Source organism: Passer montanus, unplaced genomic scaffold, assembly GCF_014805655.1.
Source record: "Passer montanus isolate IOZ18808 unplaced genomic scaffold, ASM1480565v1 scaffold69, whole genome shotgun sequence".
In the NCBI taxonomy this organism is placed as follows: Eukaryota; Metazoa; Chordata; class Aves; order Passeriformes; family Passeridae; genus Passer; species Passer montanus.
The window spans coordinates 5,696,822-5,714,980 of record NW_024372036.1 but is presented as its reverse complement, the minus strand read 5'-3'; the positions used below and the strand labels follow the sequence as shown (position 1 = coordinate 5,714,980).

The 18,159-nt window shown below is 59.1% G+C and overlaps 1 protein-coding gene across 1 annotated transcript; it reads left to right on the top strand.

Moving 5' to 3' along the window:
- The first annotated feature begins 2,153 nt into the window (after positions 1-2,153).
- LOC120511802 (Wilms tumor protein 1-interacting protein-like) lies at positions 2,154-16,850 on the top strand. Its single transcript, XM_039729331.1, has 2 exons — positions 2,154-3,883; positions 16,756-16,850. The coding sequence occupies exons 1-2, from the start codon at positions 3,385-3,387 to the stop codon at positions 16,848-16,850; spliced, it is 594 nt and encodes a 197-aa protein (XP_039585265.1). The 5' UTR covers positions 2,154-3,384.
- Positions 16,851-18,159: the final 1,309 nt, after the last annotated feature.

Genomic DNA, 18,159 nt, shown 5'->3' with positions numbered 1-18,159 from the left:
GCGGCTGCCACTCAGCCGCGGCCGGAGGATCATCTGGCTGATCCCGGCTCGGGGGCGGGCGGGGACAGAGCCGGGGCCTGCAGGGAGGAGAAAAGGAGAAGGCCGGATAATGGTTTCCCAGCAGCACACTCCGCTCTGGCACCCTGTCTTCCAGCTCCCCAGGCGAGGGGAGAGCAGCGGCTCGCAGGTCTGGGGTGAACCAGTGCAGGGAACGGTGGAGACCTTCCTAAGAGCTCACCAAGCATCCCCACCGCAAACCTGTCCACCCGTCCCACCTCCAGGGATGCTTGGTGTCCTGGGAAAGTAGTGTAGGACATGGCCATTTCTGCACACACGGCTTGGCTGCCGGGCACCCCCATTTCCAGGGAAGAAGAATCCCCTGGTGGCGAGGAAGGAGCGCGGCTCACCCGGGGTGCTCCCTGCGTGCAGCTGCGACCCCGCAGCCGCTCCGGCAAGCGAGCAGGAGGTGAGCGGGCAGCCGGCCCCCTCCGGAGGGCTCCGCAGCCAGCCCGGCTATTGTGAGCGCCCGTCTGGCCGGGTGCAAGCGATTAACTGTGCTGTGGCCAGCATTAACTGTGCTGTGGCCAACGCGTGTGCTGGTGACTTCACTAAGGAGGTGAGAGCTTGGCGCTCACAGGGCCGAAGTGCTGGGCTTTCGCTTTCGTTCAGGATGTGTGTAACACAGAGTCTTCTCTCAGCTCGTCTCATTTTGAACTTCCTCTGAAGCTCTCTCCCTCTCTTTTATTTCCTTTGCTCCGAGAGCAGCAATGAGAGACCGAGAGGAAACACGCTGCTGCTGTGCAAAATGTGGACCATGTGTGGGAACTATTTACTCAGAGTGCAACTGCAGGCACCAGGCGAGGGGCTGGCAGAGCCGGGGGGGCGGTGGAGAGCGAGGCTACGTCTCTCTCTCGTGCTTCCCCCCCTCCTTGTCTTCCCCAAAGCCAAACCACGTCGCTGTGTGTGTAACGGTGCGTTTTACTGACTTCTCCCTCAGCTTGCGTTGGGGTGCGTTTTCTTGTTGTCTTTTTTTTTATTTTTTTTTTTTTTTCAGTCCAAGGCTTTTACGGTCTGCTTTTGTGCCTCACCCACCTCAAGCCCCAAGCAAAGGGTTAAATCTTTGGAGCCCTGCATGGAACCAGAGTTAAAAAAAAAAAAAAAAAAAAAAGAAAAAGGGGAAAAAAAGGCGGGGGGAAAAGGAGTGAGAGCTTGAAGAAGAGGGCAGAGAGGGCTGCACGGTCCCCTGATCGTCCTTTTGACGGCTGAAGAATAATAAAAATAATTAATAATAATCCCTAGCCCTTTTTTTTTTTTTCTATTTGGCTGTACCAGGAAGTGCCTCTGGCCTTGAAACTCCCTATTACTTCTCTTTCCCCAACCCCCGTCCTTTCTTTGGGAAGTGAGAAGAAAAAGGTCTGCAGCTGACAAATATTATCCATCCTTTTCATCGATCGGAGCATACCCCCGCCTTTCCCTCTCTTTAAATAGATTTCAAGGCGCTGCCTGTTGGAGAGCAGCTCTCCAGAGAGAGCGAGCTATTGCTTTCCTGCCGATAGCCTCCCCCCTTCTCCAGTTTCCAAACAGAAAACAATCCCCGGCCCGAGGAACCTGCGCTGGGCCTGGCGGAAGGAGTTAAACTAGCAGCGAGGAGCGAGATAAGGAGGCAGCTCGCTGCACCATCGCTTTCGAGTCCTATGTTATAAAAATAAATTAAATAAAAATGAAATTAAAATAAATAACAAACAAATAAAAATACGAAGTGCCTCTGGCCTTGAAACTCCCTATTACTTCTCTTTCCCCAACCCCCGTCCTTTCTTTGGGAAGTGAGAAGAAAAAGGTCTGCAGCTGACAAATATTATCCATCCTTTTCATCGATCGGAGCATATACAGATGTGATAGCTTGATGTACGCTGCAAACCGGCTGATCCATCGCTTTCTCCCTCTCTGGCTGGCTCTGGTTCGGCCTCCTCCTCCTCCCCCTTTGTTCTTCCCGCAGCTCGCTGCACCATCGCTTTCGAGTCCTGTGTTTAAAAAAAATAAATTAAATAAAAATGAAATTCAAATAAATAATAAACAAATAAAAATACGAATCGTGGCTCCCTGTCCTGAACAAACAAATAAAAATACGAATCGTGGCTCCCTGTCCTGCACCATCACGGGGAGAGGAGGCAATTTATCCCGGGGCATTGCCCGACCTGGTCCTGGCGGAGATGCCCCGAGCCCCGGGCTGACCGGCACGGCACGGCACGGCGCGGCTCGGAGAGCGCGGGCGGCTGGGAAGCGAAAGGGTTAAGCCTCCCCTCCACCGCCCTCCTCTCTCGCCAGAGAATAAGCGATCGCACGAAGCGTTTCTGAGGAGGCAGGCGGCGAGCAGGCCCGTGGCAGGGGATCCATGGCTACCTCGGGGCTTGTCACCCCAGCGCTGCCCCTCTCCTGCCGCCGGCGCGGGCCGCCACCAGGCACTTGCAATCAGTTTTTCCAAAGGTTAGCCAAGGTCCCCGCTCCTCGCAGACGGGAGGCATTACGAAACTGCCTTTGTATCTGCAGGAACTTACACAAAAAACAGGCGAGAAGGAGGAGAGGGAGACAGAGCAGCTCTCTCCAGGCGGGGAGCGAGCCCGGGCGGCGGGCCGGGGGCTCCCCCCGGGTGGCTGTGGGGACCCCCAGGTTCAGCTCTCTCGGCCAGGGCGGCTCGCCCGCGGAAGAGCCGGGGTAGCCCTCCTCGCCAGCCGCCCCGAGCCGCCCGGTGCTCGTCCGGTGCCGGGAGAAGCAGCCGGCGGCGAAAATGGAGCGGGAGGAGGGAAAAGTGCTATCCGGAGAGCTGTTGTGACAGATGCTAAGCTTTGCCCTACGCGTGCTGGTGAGAGAAGGAGTTAAAAGCAAGCTGCTTTTTCGATCGAGCTGCTTCCCCGAGCGTCGGAAGGAGCGGCTTGCTAGAAAGCCGTCCATCAGCAACCAGTCCAACCTGCCCGTGATAATATGCGATCAACACCAAATCACCCCCGCTAGGCACGATCCATCATCGCTACGATGCAATGGGCCCTTGTATGGATGTGTCTACACGGGGGGCGGGCGGGGAGAGAAGGGGAGGGAGCGGAAAAGAGAGAGGGAGAGCGTGTGTGGATGTGTGTGCGAGGGGGGGACCGCATCATTCACCGGAATGGGAATCGCCGCCTCCCCCGGTTCCCGGCGAACGGAGCTGCCCGAGCCAGCGGAGCCGAAACTTGCTGGGCCGGGGCTGAGCGCGGAGCCTGGCACACGGCCCCGCCGCCGCCTCCGACTGACATCAGCCTCCCCTCCCCCTCCCCGCTCCTCCTGGGCAAGCTTGACTGGCGTAAAATTAATAATTAATAGGGTGAAATTGATTAAAGGGCTGGGCGCGAGATGGGGGCGCTCGGAGAGCCCTTCCCCTCCCCGGTCGCTCCGCATCCGCCTCCCCGCCGGCAGCGGCCCGGCAGCGGGGACTGGCCGCCGCCGGCGAGCCGGGGGAGCTCCGGGGCAGCTCAGCCCGAGCAGGAAGGAAAAGGGCGGCGGGGACCGGGGAGGAGGAGGAAGGCGGCGGCTGCAGCAGCCAGCCCCGCTGGGTGGCTGGCTGTAACCGAGATCGGCCGCACGGGCAGCGGCGGCGGCAGGCGGGGGCTGGCCCGGCTCGGCTCGGCTCAGCGCAGCTGGGTTGTGTGCGTGCGTGAGTGTGTGTGTGTGTGTGTGTGTACAAAGCCGGGTCCCGGGAACTGCCCGAGGGCGGTGCTCGGCAGCACAAGGCCAAACCCCCCGGGCCCCCCCGCTTCTCCCCCACCGCGATCAGTCTCTGCCACGGAGGGAGTGGGGAACCGCAGGGGACGCGGCCGGGCCAGCGCACGCCTCAGCCTCCAGCCCCGCGGAGGTGGGAAAGGGTTAAACGTTGGAGGGAGACGGGGAGGAGGACGGGGGATGGGGAGCGAGGGAAGGGGGGCCGCCGAGCACAGCGCTGAGCGCAGGGAAACCACAGCGCACCTGGGCTCGGCTCGGGAGCCGGAACGAGCCGCCGCCTCCTCCTCCCTCTTTCCCTCCCTCCCGCCCTTCCTCCAGCTCGGTGCCTGCCTGGCCCATATCGCGGCTCTATCTCTGCAGCAGCGGGAGCTCAGCTCCTCTGTTTCTATCAGCTGCTCCCTCTAACCCCAGTGACCCAGATAAGAGCGGCGGCCTCCCCCCACACCCCCGCCCGCAAGCGCGCCGGGGGCCCCGCTCCTGCTTCCCACCGGCCCCCCTGCCCCCCGCCGGCCGCCCCAGCCCCCGCGGGCTCCTCCCGGGCCCGTGGCTCCGGCCCCGACCTCCGCGGGAGGCAGCGAGCCTGGCCCCGCGCCGGGCGCGTTCCCTCCCGGCTGGGGCGGCGCTGCTCCCCGGTGCCCCTCTCGGACAGCTCGGGGTTATTGTCTGCCTGCGCTGCGTCAGCCCGCCGTCAAAATAATAATTAAAAGCAAAACAAACACCCCGATCCGGTCTTTCCTGGACACGCGGGTCGGAGCCACCGCAGCCCAAGTGTTGTTATTCCCGGCTGGAAATAGCCCTGGCCCCGCCCTGGACAATCGCCTGTCAGAGGCCTCTTCTCTCCCCTCCCTGGAGGCCCTTCCCTGCCCTGCTTTATTTACTTTTGAAGTGTCTGGATTGATGGAGAACTGCGAACGGCACTTTCTTCCCCCGGCTCCCTCCTGCACCAGGGCTCCGCCGGAGCCTCTCACCGCACCCGGCGCTCCGCGCCAGCGTGACCCAAGATAACCCGGCCCCGGAGAGGCCAGGCCGATCGGGGGAGGGCGCTTAACCAAACCAAACCCAACCAAACAGATCGATCCGGCCCCAGCCGAGGCCACGGGAGCCCGGGGCGGTAGCGGGGGGTATCGGGGCACCCCTCGCAGCAGCTCCCGGGCGGGCGGGGGGAGCCGCCGTCCCAGGGCAGCGCAGCCCGCCCGCCGGGCAGGGAGGGCGGAAGGGAGATCGCGGCAGGGCCCGTAACGACACCAGGGATAAACACCAAAGTTATCACCAGCCGTGACCAAAATAAATGCCTGTGATAAAAAAGCACTGACAGGATGATCCATTACGCGGGTGTCACTGCCTACAACGAGGTTCAATCAGATACGCCGGTTGCCGTGGACAACGGGGGAAGCGGCGGTACCGGGCTGACGACTTTTCTGGAGAGGCGGGTGGTGGTTGCCATCAGGGAGGTGACACGGCGCGATCTGCATGAGGGTGGCCCGGCATCGCGGGCAGGGACAGACCGCACCTTCCGCGGCCGCCGCTCGCCTGGCGGCCCCTCCGCTCCTCCGGGAGGCAGCCCCGAACCACCGGCACATCCTCGGGGAGGGGAACGTCGTCCCTTGGGAGCGTCTTCCCTTACAGGCGGCCCCGCGGATGTGCACACGCCCTCCCCTCGGGGCTGCGGCGGGGTCCCTGCCCGCTCCGTGCCCCCCTCTGGCACATACTCGGGGAGAGGAACGTCGTCCCTTGGGAACGTCTTCCCTTGGGAACGTCTTCCCTTACAGGCGGCCCGGCGGATGTGCACACGCCCTCCCCTCGGGGCTGCGGCGGGGTCCCTGCCCGCTCCGTGCCCCCCTCGCCCCCGCAGTTGCGGGCACGGCGCCCGCGTCCCTCCCGCAGCCCCGCGGTGCAAATCAAAGAGCGTTTGTTCCGCGCGGCGCGGCCGTCTTGCGAGCGGTGCGCTGTTATTAGCGGGGAGAGGGGAGGGGAGAAAGGCTCTCTGCGGACCCCTGCGCACGTCCTCGCCTCCGGCGGAGCTGCTCGCAGGTGCCGGAGCGGGGGCAGCGGGGGCCGGGCTGGCTGTCAGCGCCGCCGGGAAGAGCCGTACCCCGGGGCGCCGGGCTAATCGCACGGCAGGCCAGCTCGGCGGTGCGCCGCGGCCCCGGGCGGTGCGATTAATGAAGGCTCACAGGCAGTGGGGATGGGCTAAGGGCCAGTCTCCTTTATGCCACATTCCTCTGGATCGGGCCGGGCCGGAACGTGCCCCACACCGGGGAGGGGGCGGCGGGAACAAGGTCCTCCGGGCCCGGGGGGGACCAGCCCTTCTCCCCCGGCCCTCCGCATGAGCAAGCCGCCTTTGGGAACGGCCGTGCCCCAGGTGGGGCATGCCAGGGAACGGGAGACGATGCCTCTCCACGCCCGCGGGAGGAGCGATGCCAGGGCCCTCCCCGGCGGTGCCACGGTGCGTGACACGCCAGCCCCGTGTCTCTCCGGGGTGAGAAACTTCCTGGCTGCTAGCGACGGGTGGCTGCGCCGCTGCTACGCATCTTTCGGTCCCGAGATTCCCCCCCACCCAGCGTAAATGCATCCCCCCCGCCGCCCCCTTCCCGTCGCCCCCTTCCCGTCACGATTTAATGCTTTTCATGTTCTTCGGCAACTGCGTTTCCGCAGAGAAACCCCGGCGCGCTCGCAGCTCGGCTGCTCAGCTGTATTGTGGCGAGCTCAGGCACAGCCGGAGTGAATCCATTACGCCTCGATCCTACAATACAGGTTTATGCGGATACCCTCTGATTTACATTTAAAACAGTGCACGGGCATTGTCTGCTAGCCTGAAAAAAAAACCAAAAAAAAAAAAAAAAAAGAAACCAACACAGCCCCGTAACTTCAAATGACCTTCAAAGCAATGCAATTAACTCTCGTAATTATCAGTACACGCCTTTTAGAAAAAGACACAGGTGCTCGCCTCGGTACTGTTCCACCTGGTTAAGCAGCCCCGTCCTACCAGGGAATGCCCCCGTCTCCCCCTCCCCCGCTTCGGAGTCCCCAAATCTGGGACTCGCTCCGCCGTTCCTGCATGTCGAAACCTCCCTTCGCCCTCCTCCCTTCCCCCGCCCGCCGCCTGGGCTGAGGGACAGCTTGCTCAGCGCGGCGAGGCTTTGTCACACCGCCACACACACACACCCCGCCGCCACGGCGCTGCCTGCTGCCGGCGGCGGGCGGCGTGCTCGCTTTCCCGGCTCCCACAAAGCGCTCCCCTCCCGCCGGCCCCCGGACCGCAGGCCACGCAGAGCCGAAATTTAGGTTAATAGGATGGGCTTTGATCCGTGGTCCCCTTCGCCCGCCCCTCACCCCGAACGACATCGATCCGCCGCATTTACTCCCGCGCCGATCGGCCCCCGGCGCGCCCGCGACCGGAGAGAATAAATAAATATTCCCGAAACACCCAGCCGGTGCTGGCCCCCGGTCCTGCCTGCCACGGCCCCGCGCACGAGTGGCAGAGCCCCGGCGGCCGAATGTGCAGTGTCATGATGGCTCCTACGGCCCGGGGGCGATACCGGGAGCGGCGGGGACAGGGGCAGCTCCGGGGGGGGCTGCCGGTCCCGCAGGGACCGCCGCCCCCCCTCCCCTTCGCCCCTCTTTTGCACACACGCACACACAAAATAAATAAATAACGAGGCGGCTGGAGCCATCTGGGGTTGGATGGCTTCTCATCTCATTACAGAGCATTAGGAGAAACAGGCAAATATACAGCTATTAAAATTAATCGCCTCGCGCTGTCAGCTGAACATAATGGAAATTATTTATAGGCTGCCTACGATGCCTTTCTCGTCACGGAGGCTTGGTGCGGAGAGGCGCACTCGCGGCTCGCAGCACAGCGAGGCGTGCGGGCCGTGCGGGGGTCGCCGGGCCCGGCTCGGCCCCGACCGGCCAAGTTTGGGAGGTCAGGGAGGGGAGGAAGAGGGAAAGGGAAAGGAAAAGCAAGCGGCAGAGGCGCTGCGCTGAGTTGGGGCGGCTTGTTTTCAGGTGGTTGCAGGGGAACGGTGGAGGCACAAAAAGGGCAAACCGCGGTGCTGGGGCGCTCCCCGGGCTGCTCTAGCCGAGCGTGCCCGGGGCGGTGCGGGGCAGGGTGCGGGGCAGCGGGCGGGCTCTCGCAGAAGGAAATCTCCTGTGCAAAGAGCGCACAGCGCTCAGCAGGCACCGCGCGATGCGGCGAGGGCACGCCGCGGGAGGGGGCGATGCGCTTCCCGAGCGATCTGCCTGCAGATCTCTGCTACCAGAGGAAATGTTAATTGTCAGCCCTTCCGCTTCAGCCTCTGGAGCGGGCTCTCGGAGCTGTGTGCTTATGCTCCCGGGGAGATGGGGGTCTCTTCCGCCCCGGGAAAAAAACCCTAAACCCAATGGAGGAGAGCTGGCCTGTTTTTCCGACCGAGCAAGAGAATGTGTTTGGGAAACAAGGGGAAACGATGCCCGTGCATTTCCCCACTCCGTCCGGGGTCGTTTCGGCCAAGACAGCCACCAGGCTCGGCAGGGGCGAACCGCCTCCTCCCCCGCAGCTGTGGGGCTCATCGCGGGGCTGTGCCCGTGCCCGTGTGAGGACTGAGAGCCTCCCCAGGGCCGGAGGAGGCAAAGTACGGCCGGGGCAGCCCGGGCGGCACCTGCAGGGTCGGAGGGAAGGTGCGAGAAAGGCCGAGTGAGAGGCTGGAAGCGCATCTTCGCCAGGCTTGAGAGGTTAATAAACACACCCGTCCCCTCTTCCCAGCCCGCCTGAGGCTAAGACTCACAGCTCAGCGGGTAATTGACAGTCTCAATCCAAAATTGAAACATGTGTTAACAACAACGCCACGCATCCTAGGAGCTACCCAGGAGATCGCCACCTCACGGTCTTTATATATTATTTGAATCCACCGGAGGAAAGTGTCACGAGATTTTCAGAGCACGTTTCACCCCTACCTGTAAATCAGCTCTTATCACTGCTGGCTGCTCAGATAGAGCCAGCCTCTGCTCTATAGCGCAGGAGGAGAAGAGCCACTGCTCCCTCGCAGCGCTGCTTCCCTGCCGCCTCCATGCGGAGCCCTCCGGCATCCCCCGTCCCTCCGGGGCGAGCCCAGCGGCGGGGAGCGGGCGAGGACCAGCAGATCCCAGACCCGGGCACGGCCGGGGCTACGCGGCTACTCGGCGTTCCCTGTCCCTCCGTGCCAGAGCAGGCAGGAGCGGTGTTCCCATCCCACCCTCCCGCCAGCCCCTCCGGGCGAGAGTCGCACCACAGCAAGTGGGAACAGGCGCAGCATCTTTCCCAGGCGGCTGCCCGTGTTTCTGGGATCCTCGGAGCGGGAGCAGATTTCCGCGCCGAGCTGAGGGCCCTGCTCTCGTCAGCGCTTCAGCAGCCACAGCGAGGTTGCCTGCTCCCTGTGGTGTGAGTAAGCTGGGGATTCCCTCCCCCCCCAAACCCCTCTAAGGGCCTGTGTTGTCCCTGGCAGGAGGGATCGGGCCGGGGCGGGAAAACGCAGACTTGTGCCGAAGTGGTTGGACGTGCAGAGGCAGGACAGGACTGGCAGGGCTCCCCGGGAAGGGCAGGTCTCCAGGGCCTCCCACCGCCAGTTCCATCCCTTCCCCCCGCCGCTGCCACCGTCCCCTTTTCACACCGGGAGCCCGTGTGAGGATGAGCGGCCCGGGCCCGCTCCCGAGCGCCGGTGCCTGCGAGCTCTGCGCGGAGGTCACGACCGCCGGAGCAGGCAGATGGAAAATCCCAGTTCCTGCCGCACATAAACAAGGTGGGGACGGGCAGAAGGGCCCTCGGCGCTGAGCGGGAGGGGAGGGGCGTGGGGTCCCTCCTCCATGGCCCGCTGCCCGCCCAGCCACGGCTCTTGCCCCGGGAGCTCCCTCCTCCGGCGGGCGCGGGCCGCGCTGCGCTGCGCGGGGGCGGAGGGGCCCGCGGCTCCGGCCGGCGAAGGGATGGGACCGCCGGTGGCTCACGGCACCGGGGGCCGCCCGGGCAGGGCTTGGGCAGGGCGCCAGCGCGGCAGAGGAGCATTTCTGCCCGGCTTCCTCGGCCCCGCAGCGCGTCCGCCCCCCGAGCGGCTCGGCAGCTCTCGCCCACGCGTGCACTCACACGGTGGCACGCTGAGTCACACGGGCACGCCGCCTGTCGTACACCGTGTCACGCACACGCTCCGTGTGGCACACGCGGTGCCGCTTCTCCATCGTGCCGTGTCACGCTCACGTTCCGTGTCACACGCGCGTTTATCCCCACGCACACTCGCTGGCCCTCTCGCACGGGCACTGCAGCTCTCGCACATTCGCTGCATCGCTCCGCTGGGACATACGCCGAGGGCCTCTCCCGTTCCCGCTCTCCCCCCCGGGCTGTCACGCTGCCCCGCACACGCGATCGCACCAGCGCAGGGTTTCCCACGCAGGCACACGCGCTCCCGCTCCCCACGCACATCGTCTCGCAGCCACTCTCCGCCTCAGACTTCCACACGCGCGAAGCCGCCCGCCGTCCCCGGCTGCCCCCCGGGGCACACACCCGCGGGGCCCCGCCGCTCCCGGCCGCTGGGAGCGGTCCCGCGTGTGCGCTTGCGGGAAACCCGAGGAGCTTCCCTGCGGCCTCTTTGGCAGCGCTCCGCCGCCACCGCCGGGCCAGCTGCGCGGCCCCGGTCCGGAACAGCTTGTGTTTGTTCCCACCAGACGGCGGGGCGGGCGGGGGGAGGAAGGGTCAGCAGGTCCCGCACGGCGCAGCCCCGGGCTCCGCTCCCCGCGGCGCCCCCGCCCCGGGCCGCGCGGGGCAGGGCGCAGCCTCCACCTGCTGCCGGGCATCCCCGGGCCGGGGAAACCCCCCCTCCTCCCCAGACTGCGCTGCCGCGCTTTCCACGCCCGCCCCCCGTTCTCCGTCCCGGGCTGATGCCGCGGCCGCGGCCCGGCCCCGGGTGGCCCCGGCGGCGGCAGCGCCGTGCGCTCGGCGGCTGCGATGTGCGCGCTGCCAGAGCCAGCCGGGGAAAGGCCAACGGCGCCCGAGGCGCGGGCAGAGGTAGCGGCTGATCTCTTGGCAGATCCGAGAGCGATTTGGCCGCCACAGCCGGGAGGCCGGCCCGGATTATTCATCATGGGCGGACGAACACAATCCCTCCCCCCTCCCCCCATCCCCGTCAGCCCTGGATATTTTGTCCCGGCCGCACAAACAATATTCAACTTGTATCCTCTTCCTTGGAGGCACCGGGAAGCCGGCGGCTGCCAGGAACAGGCTCCCGTGCAGCGCACGGCGGCGGGATCCTGTTTCCCTCGCAGCCGGCGCTCCCGCGGGAAGCGGGCGCTTTCCGCCCCCGCCCGCGGCCCCGCCCGCTGCCAGGCGTCCCCTGCGGGGCTTGGCCTCGGCCCGGCTCCCTCCCGGGGCCGGGGGCTCCCGGCGTGCGGCCGCTGCTCTGCGGACCGCTCTGTGCCCGCGGAGGGCGGCGCTGGCACCGGCGCTGCCCGCCCGTGCCAAGCCGCGGGCACGGCGGGGCTCGGCGGCCGCTCCGCTCGCCGGCCAAAGCCGAAATGAAAGCCAGCTCCGCAAACGCCCCCGGGGTTCGCCTGGCACCGCTTTCCCCTTTTCTTCCCCGCAGCCTCTCTCCAGTGGGAGCCGCCGGTGGCCTGGGGGGGTCCCGGGGGCCGAGCTGTCCCCTGGGGCCCCGTGTCGATCCCGGTCCCCGCGCGGACTCGGAGCGCAGCCGAGCTTCCCTCGCCCTCTGTTGGAAACCTCCGCGCGGTGCGGGGCCGTGGCGCCGGCGAGGTCCCCCACGCCCCCCTAAACCCGACCGAGGGGACGCAGGAAACGTCGGCTCCGCGCTCAGCGGCGAGCAGCGGGGGCGGCACAGCCCGAGCGGGGCCCCGAGGCCTCCTTTCCCTTCCATTCCCCATTCTTCCTCTTTTCCTTCCCTTCCCTCACAGTTCCCTTTCCCCTTCCTTTCCTTGGCCTCCTCCCGGGGGGCCACCCCCAGGGCGCGCTCAGCCAAGTGCATCGTGCTCTTAAATCAAGCCTGGATATTTAAAGCTTAACTCCCAGTTTATTTTCGTCCAAGACCAAAGGCGCTCGCTACTTATTCGGGAAGCTATTTAAATACCTCCCCCGACCTCCCCTCGGGGTTATGAGCGTTTGCTGCTGGAGAATTTCACAAAGGTGTTTGGTACCGTCGCCCCGGCTCACCGGGGCGCTCGGCGGGGGCCGGGGAGCATTGCCGAGGGCGAGGGGGGATGTGTTTTGAAGGGAGAAGAGCTCCTTTCAGACAGGGAATCGCGGTACTTCGCACTCACTTCGTGGTTTATTACTACGGGAGGAATCTGTTTATAGTCAAACCCTATTACCTTGGGCCGTATCGATTTTCCTGCAGTACTCCCCACCGATTTAATTGTTTTTAGGAATGTCAATTGTGGCTCTCATGTTCCCTGAATCCATCAGCGTTCGAATGATAAACCTCATCATCGCTCTAAATCATACGGCAATCTGCTCGTCCCCGCTGCTGCCCACCCCCCGCGCCCCCAGCCCCGCGCACCGACCGTCGGTGTCCGAAACTCCACCAGAGCCGCAGCACCGCCTTCCCCCCGCCTCCCTCTCCCTGTCATAGCCCCTCCACTCCATCTTTGAAGTTTTACTGTCTTAAAATGAATGCACCGAAGAAATACACCCCTAAATTAGTCACGGTTCCCGGTTTTGGGTTCTACAGCTAAAAAATCCCCATTGCAGCGCAGAGCAGACAAAACCAGAGGGAAAAAACCCCAGCAACCAGAAAAAAATCACCCAGAGAGAAAAAAAAAAAAAAAAAAGGCACAACCCACACAGAGAAGTCATCGAGTCTTTAAAAAAATAATTAGGAAGGAAAACAAGCTGAAACTGCGGACGAGGCGCTGGAAACTCCAGGCTGGTGCTGCTCGAGGCTGCGCTGATCGCAGAAGGAGGGAGCAGACGGAGCCCGTGCCCGCTGCCCCCCGCGCCCCGCCGCCCGCACACGCGGGGGCAGCTGCGGCGATCCCGCAGCCCAAGGGACACCGCAGGCTGTGCAGGGGCAGGAGCAGCGACTGTGCTGCCGCAGGGACGGGGAGCCGAGGGTCAGTGCGGGGACATTCCCAGCGCAGCCCGCGGGAGCCGGGGGTCGCGGGCGGTCCCCTCGGGAGGGCACGGCTGTGGCTGAGCGCCCTCAGCGCTGCTATTTCGGCACTTTCCTCCTGCTGCTGCGGCTGCTCGGGAGCCACTTTTCCCCGTCACAAACATGCCCTGCGGGCAAGCTCAGCCCCCACGGCGGTTTCCCTCCGTGGCAACCTTTAGGCGGGCTCTCGGCCCGCTGGTTCCCAGAATTATAGCGAAGTGCCTTTACGGAAAGCAGATTAATTCGCTCTGCAAAGCCAGCTTGGGGCGGCTGCGGGGGTTTTTTTTTGTACGGGTGGGAGATGCCAGGCCGGCGGCGATCCCCTGCACTGCTCGGGTTAGACGGTTAGAGGGATGGATCAGCGAGCAGGCAGGAGGCGGCTGCTCCCCGCCGTGACTTTGGGGCGTTTTAGGCGCCGGCAGCGTCCGCCCTGGAGGCGAGAGTTACCCTACAAAGCCAGGTCGGGCATCCACCCCCAGACTAATCAGATGCGAGGGTCGCTTCCCCCCTCGAAGGGATCCAAGCACAATAAAACATCACCCGCGCTGGCGCCGGGAGAAAGCCCAGGCGCTGACCCTTTGCTCCGCTCAGAAGCCCCCAGGGCAGGATTTGATGCTGCCATCCCCTTTGCATCCCCTTTCGGGGGGATAGCGGCGGGGAAAGCCTCGCTGCCGCGGCCGCCGGGAGCGCTGCGAGCCCCGCGGAGCGCAGGCACGGCTGGTCCCGCTGCACGGCCCGGGAAAGCCGCGCGGCGCGCATCCATCACCTTCCTCCGCCGCCTCCCGCGGGCAGCCCTCGGCTGCTGTTTATTTTGTTATCAAATCAATTAAGCTGCCGCTCTCGTATAGAACGGGGGCGGGAGGGGAAGGAGGAGGAGGGGGTTTGGAGTAAAACTGTGGCCACTCCTTTGACATCGTCTCACCAAAGCAAAGAGCTCCTCCTGTTGGAGAAATGATTTCCTGCTGGATGGGAAACCCTCTCAACACGCGAGGGATTTCATTAATTTGAGTAACGTGGCTTTATGCTATACTGTATTTTATTTTATTTTATTTTATTTTATTTTATTTTATTTTATTTTATTTTATTTTATTTTATTTTATTTTATTTTATTTTATTTTATTTTATTTTATTTTATTTTATTTTATTTTATTTTATTTTATTTTATTTTATTTTATTTTATTTTATTTTATTTTATTTTATTTTATTTTATTTTATTTTATTTTATTTTATTTTATTTTATTTTATTTTATTTTATTTTATTTTATTTTATTTTATTTTATTTTATTTTTTCTATTCTATTCTATAATTTGTTATTTTTTATTCTATTCTATTCTATTCTAATTTATTCTAATTTATTTTATTTTATTTTATTTTATTTTATTTTATTTTATTTTATTTTATTTTATTTTATTTTATTTTATTTTATTTTATTTTATTTTATTTTATTTTATTTTATTTTATTTTTTCTATTCTATTCTATTCCATTAAATTCTATTCTATAAGTTATTATTTTTATTCTATTCTATTCTAATTTATTCTAATTTATTTTATTTTATTTTAATCAGTCAGTGGTCTCTGCGCCAACAACCACACCAGTCACTTGGTGCAAATGCTCTTCTGTGTTCTCCTTCTCTGTTGCCATCTGGTAAAACACTAACTTCAAAACAGTGGACCCTTCCTGTGCTGTGCATAATGATCCAGCCCCTGTAATACCAGCACAATATTTGGCACCTGTGAGTAGCATTGAGCAGATGTAGAATTTTTTGGCTCGATCCAAAGTCTCCCAGAAATCTGTCCCAGTTGCTGGATCGCTGGAAAGGTTTACCTTGGCTCCCAGGGGCCATCAAATCAGCTCTCATGCAGGGTAATTTCTAATCTGTGCTCTATAAGTTCAGGTCCATGATTATATTAAAAGTTTTTTTAAACTTACGGTTTCTGTTAAATGAGGTAAGTTGAACTGGGGACCCAGTATAATTACAACTGGTATCTTTTGGGGAATCCCTGGCAGAAAAAGCCAAGCACTGATGAGCAAAGAGATACCCTTGTTTAGTTTAAAACCAGCTACAACACTCATTGCAGACACAGACACCAGGAGAAAAATGGTGCTCCTGCACCACTGGTTTAACACAAACTACAACACTCATTGCAGACACAGACACCAGGAGAAAAATGGTGCTCCTGCTCCCTCCCTGTGTTGTAGGAGCTCTGAAGACAAAGCCCAGAGCACTGGGTAGGTACCTCATGGGAGACACTTTCAGAAAAAGCCACTGATTATAAAGGCCTTCATTTCTGGGCACTCAGCTACAGCTTGTGTAGAAAAGTGGGTGCTTTTGCAATCAGCAGCTATTTAGAAAAATTCCAGCTTCATTCTGGTCAGCCAAGAATGGATAAAAATGCTAAAACATGCACATGCAGTAATGTTGGAAGACTGTGAAAACTGTGAGCAGAGGGTGCACTTCAAGATATTTTCTACTGTTTCTGCACCGTGAGATTATTCATTTTAGAGTAATTTACTTTACTACATTTGCTAAATGCACTTGAGTTCTGTTTTTTAACCAATGACTGCACTCTCAGGCCATCTGCTCCTCCTACCCAATGCTGCAGCAGCCCAGATCTTCATGAGATGATAGGGCCACGTCCTGGCCAACACAGAAGGGCACTCTCATTCACAGTGGGAGAACGAAGCCAACAGTTGTGATCATAACGTGTCAACAAAACAACAATTTTGGAAGAAAGACAACTTATTATGTTGTTATGTTTTAGTGATTACTCCTTACCACCACTGTCATCCTCTCTCAGAATTTACTGAAAAGAGAAAAAAAAAGTGTCTTACCTACACCAGGCACTTCCAAAGCCATAGAAATCAATGAAATTGCCAGTGTAGCCCTCAGCTATCTGAGAGCAGGATTTCACCTTCTCCACGTCACGTCAGCCACATCCACCACCCACAACCCACACACCTCCTCCCTCCGTCCCCACAACCATAAACCCAAACTGTGCAGTGTGCTTTGCAGGAGGAGAAACTGTGTGGATCCGTGGTGTCCTGAGAAGCAGCAGGAATCCAGGGTGTCTGGTCCCAGCAGCTGGTGGGAGGGAGCTATGTGAGATGGCACAAAAGTTTTTTGTTTGTTCGTGAGTGGGATTCTGTTGCAGGGGGGTTGATGGTTTGGAGAAGTCCTCCCCTGCTCCCTGTGCTGGTGTGAGTTAGGTGGTGCACTGAGGAACTACGATGCTGAATTTTGTTTTCTTGGCAGGAGAGGTTTGTGTGCAGGGTTCAGGTTGAAGGTTTCAAGTGGGAAGGGAGGAGGGAGGAAGCCTGTGGGTTCTAGAAGTCGGTGGGGTGACATGCTGAACGTGAAACTGCGGTCGAGGGCTTCAAACCCCAAGTGAAGCCTTGGCTAGGGACCTCATGGCTTTCTAATGTTTTTGTTGGTGGGATGTGCCACGAGCAACTTTAATGGATTTTAAATAATATTTTTGGTTTGGTGGGATTTCTGTGCAAACATTGACAGATGGCATGGGTAGCTCATGTATTTTCATCTCTGTTCCTCCTCTAGAGCCTTGCAAAGCCCTAAGTCTTCACATACCACCTTGCTTTCTGTCTGACCTCTTTACTGGACTCCCCTTCTCTCTCTCCTTTTCCAGACAATGTCCTGGATTATTTCTATATTTTGCTAGAGCCCAGACTCTTTTCTCTTTGCTCATCTCTTTCACTGCTCATTTGTACAGAACCACTGGAGAGTTGATATGTTACTGGCACAGAGAAAAAAAATAAAGGCAGTGAGGGAGAAGAGAAAGACAGGGGATATGTGTGGGACAGTAAGGAGGGCAGCATGAGAAGAGGTGGTAAAGATATTGAAGTGTAGGTGGGGGCTTGTCTGTAATGTTCTCTGTTGATTTGCAGGACTGACAAGCTCCAAGGGGGAGGGAGAGGTGAGAAAACTGGCTCTGCAGTCAATCTGGACCCAAGCAGGGAGAAACAGAGGAACTGCGAGCTGACAAAGCCTGGGCAGCCCCTCTACCCTGAGCAGCTTCCATGTAAGCTCTCCCTCCCCTTCCCTTCCATGCTGCCCCACACAATCCCATTCCTGCAGCTGCCTGCACCCTCGGCCCTGCCAGCTGGGATTCCTGTGGTGCAGATAAACAATATTCCAGGGATAGACTGAGGAGCAGGACCAGGGCTGGGTTCCTGAAGGAGTAAAAGCCCAGCAGTCCATAACCCCATGGGGTCAGCCCTCAGAGGAAGCCCCTTGCTCTTGCCTCAGCCCTGGGGCAGTCAGGGCTGGCACACACCAGCACAAAGGTGCAGCTCCTTTGGCGTGGGCTGAGAGCAGGAGAGCAGGAGGTGACGTGGGCAAGGACAGCTGCAAGTGCTGCTGATGTGGTGCAGAAGCTCAGGGCCCAGAGCCAGGCTTAGTCCATTCCTCCTCTGCTGCAGAGGCACTGGAGCCCTTGGGGCTCAGTGGGGTTTAAGCACTTACACCCAGTGCTCATCAGGTCATGTGCACAGCACGTGGATCCCACACATCCCACTCCCCTGCTACCTTGAAAATCCACCTCTGTAGTTTGTGTTATCAGGTGAGCAATGCAAGAGGTGGAAGGCTTTTAAACTCACTTTACTGGCAAACCCAACCATTCCCTTTGGCTAAACTCAGCGTGATTCGGACCTGCCAGCCAAGGCAGGAGGAATGATTTGTGGTGCCTGAAATTCCCCAGGTACAAAACAACAGAAACATTGAGGTGCCATCAGATCTTCCATCTGTAAAATCTGGTATTTTCAGTTATTTAGAAGTAAATGAGAAAGAAAATGAACATAATTTAGAAATTAGTTGATATGCCAGAAAATAGTGTTAAACCCTCTGTGCCTTATGCAAGATCTAGTCTCTAAAATCTGGAGATTAAACTCAGCCAGGGAAGTTTGATACAGAGGGATTTGATTCCTCTTTTGGCTGCAAATTCCAGACTGGCTTTGACTGTGACCTTAGCACTAACATCCCCCTTTGACTCGATTGAGCACAGTTTATTTCAGTGGTATGCAAACCAGCTTCCCCTAACATGAATCCCTGCCATAAGAAATCACTGACATCCCTTCAAAATACCATGGAAAGCTTTTGGTCACTGCTTAAGAGCAGAGAAGGTATTTGAAATTGAGAAAGCGACTGAAAATGGGGTGTGGAAAAGGAAAGATTTAATATTTAAATGAGGCTCTTGAATTCCTCACATTACAGAAGCACCAGAAGCAAGACTCAGCCCTTGCTTTGCACTGTCAAACACAGTCTGTGATAGTCACTGTGCTTTTTTTTTGTGG

Excerpts from the sequence above, each read along its gene's own strand:
- LOC120511802 (XM_039729331.1), top strand. The coding sequence starts at position 3,385 with ATGGGGGCGCTCGGAGAGCCCTTCCCCTCCCCGGTCGCTCCGCATCCG. Across the intron at positions 3,884-16,755 it reads CAGCCTCCAGCCCCGCGGAG|GACTGACAAGCTCCAAGGGG; the intron begins GTGGGAAAGGGT and ends GTTGATTTGCAG.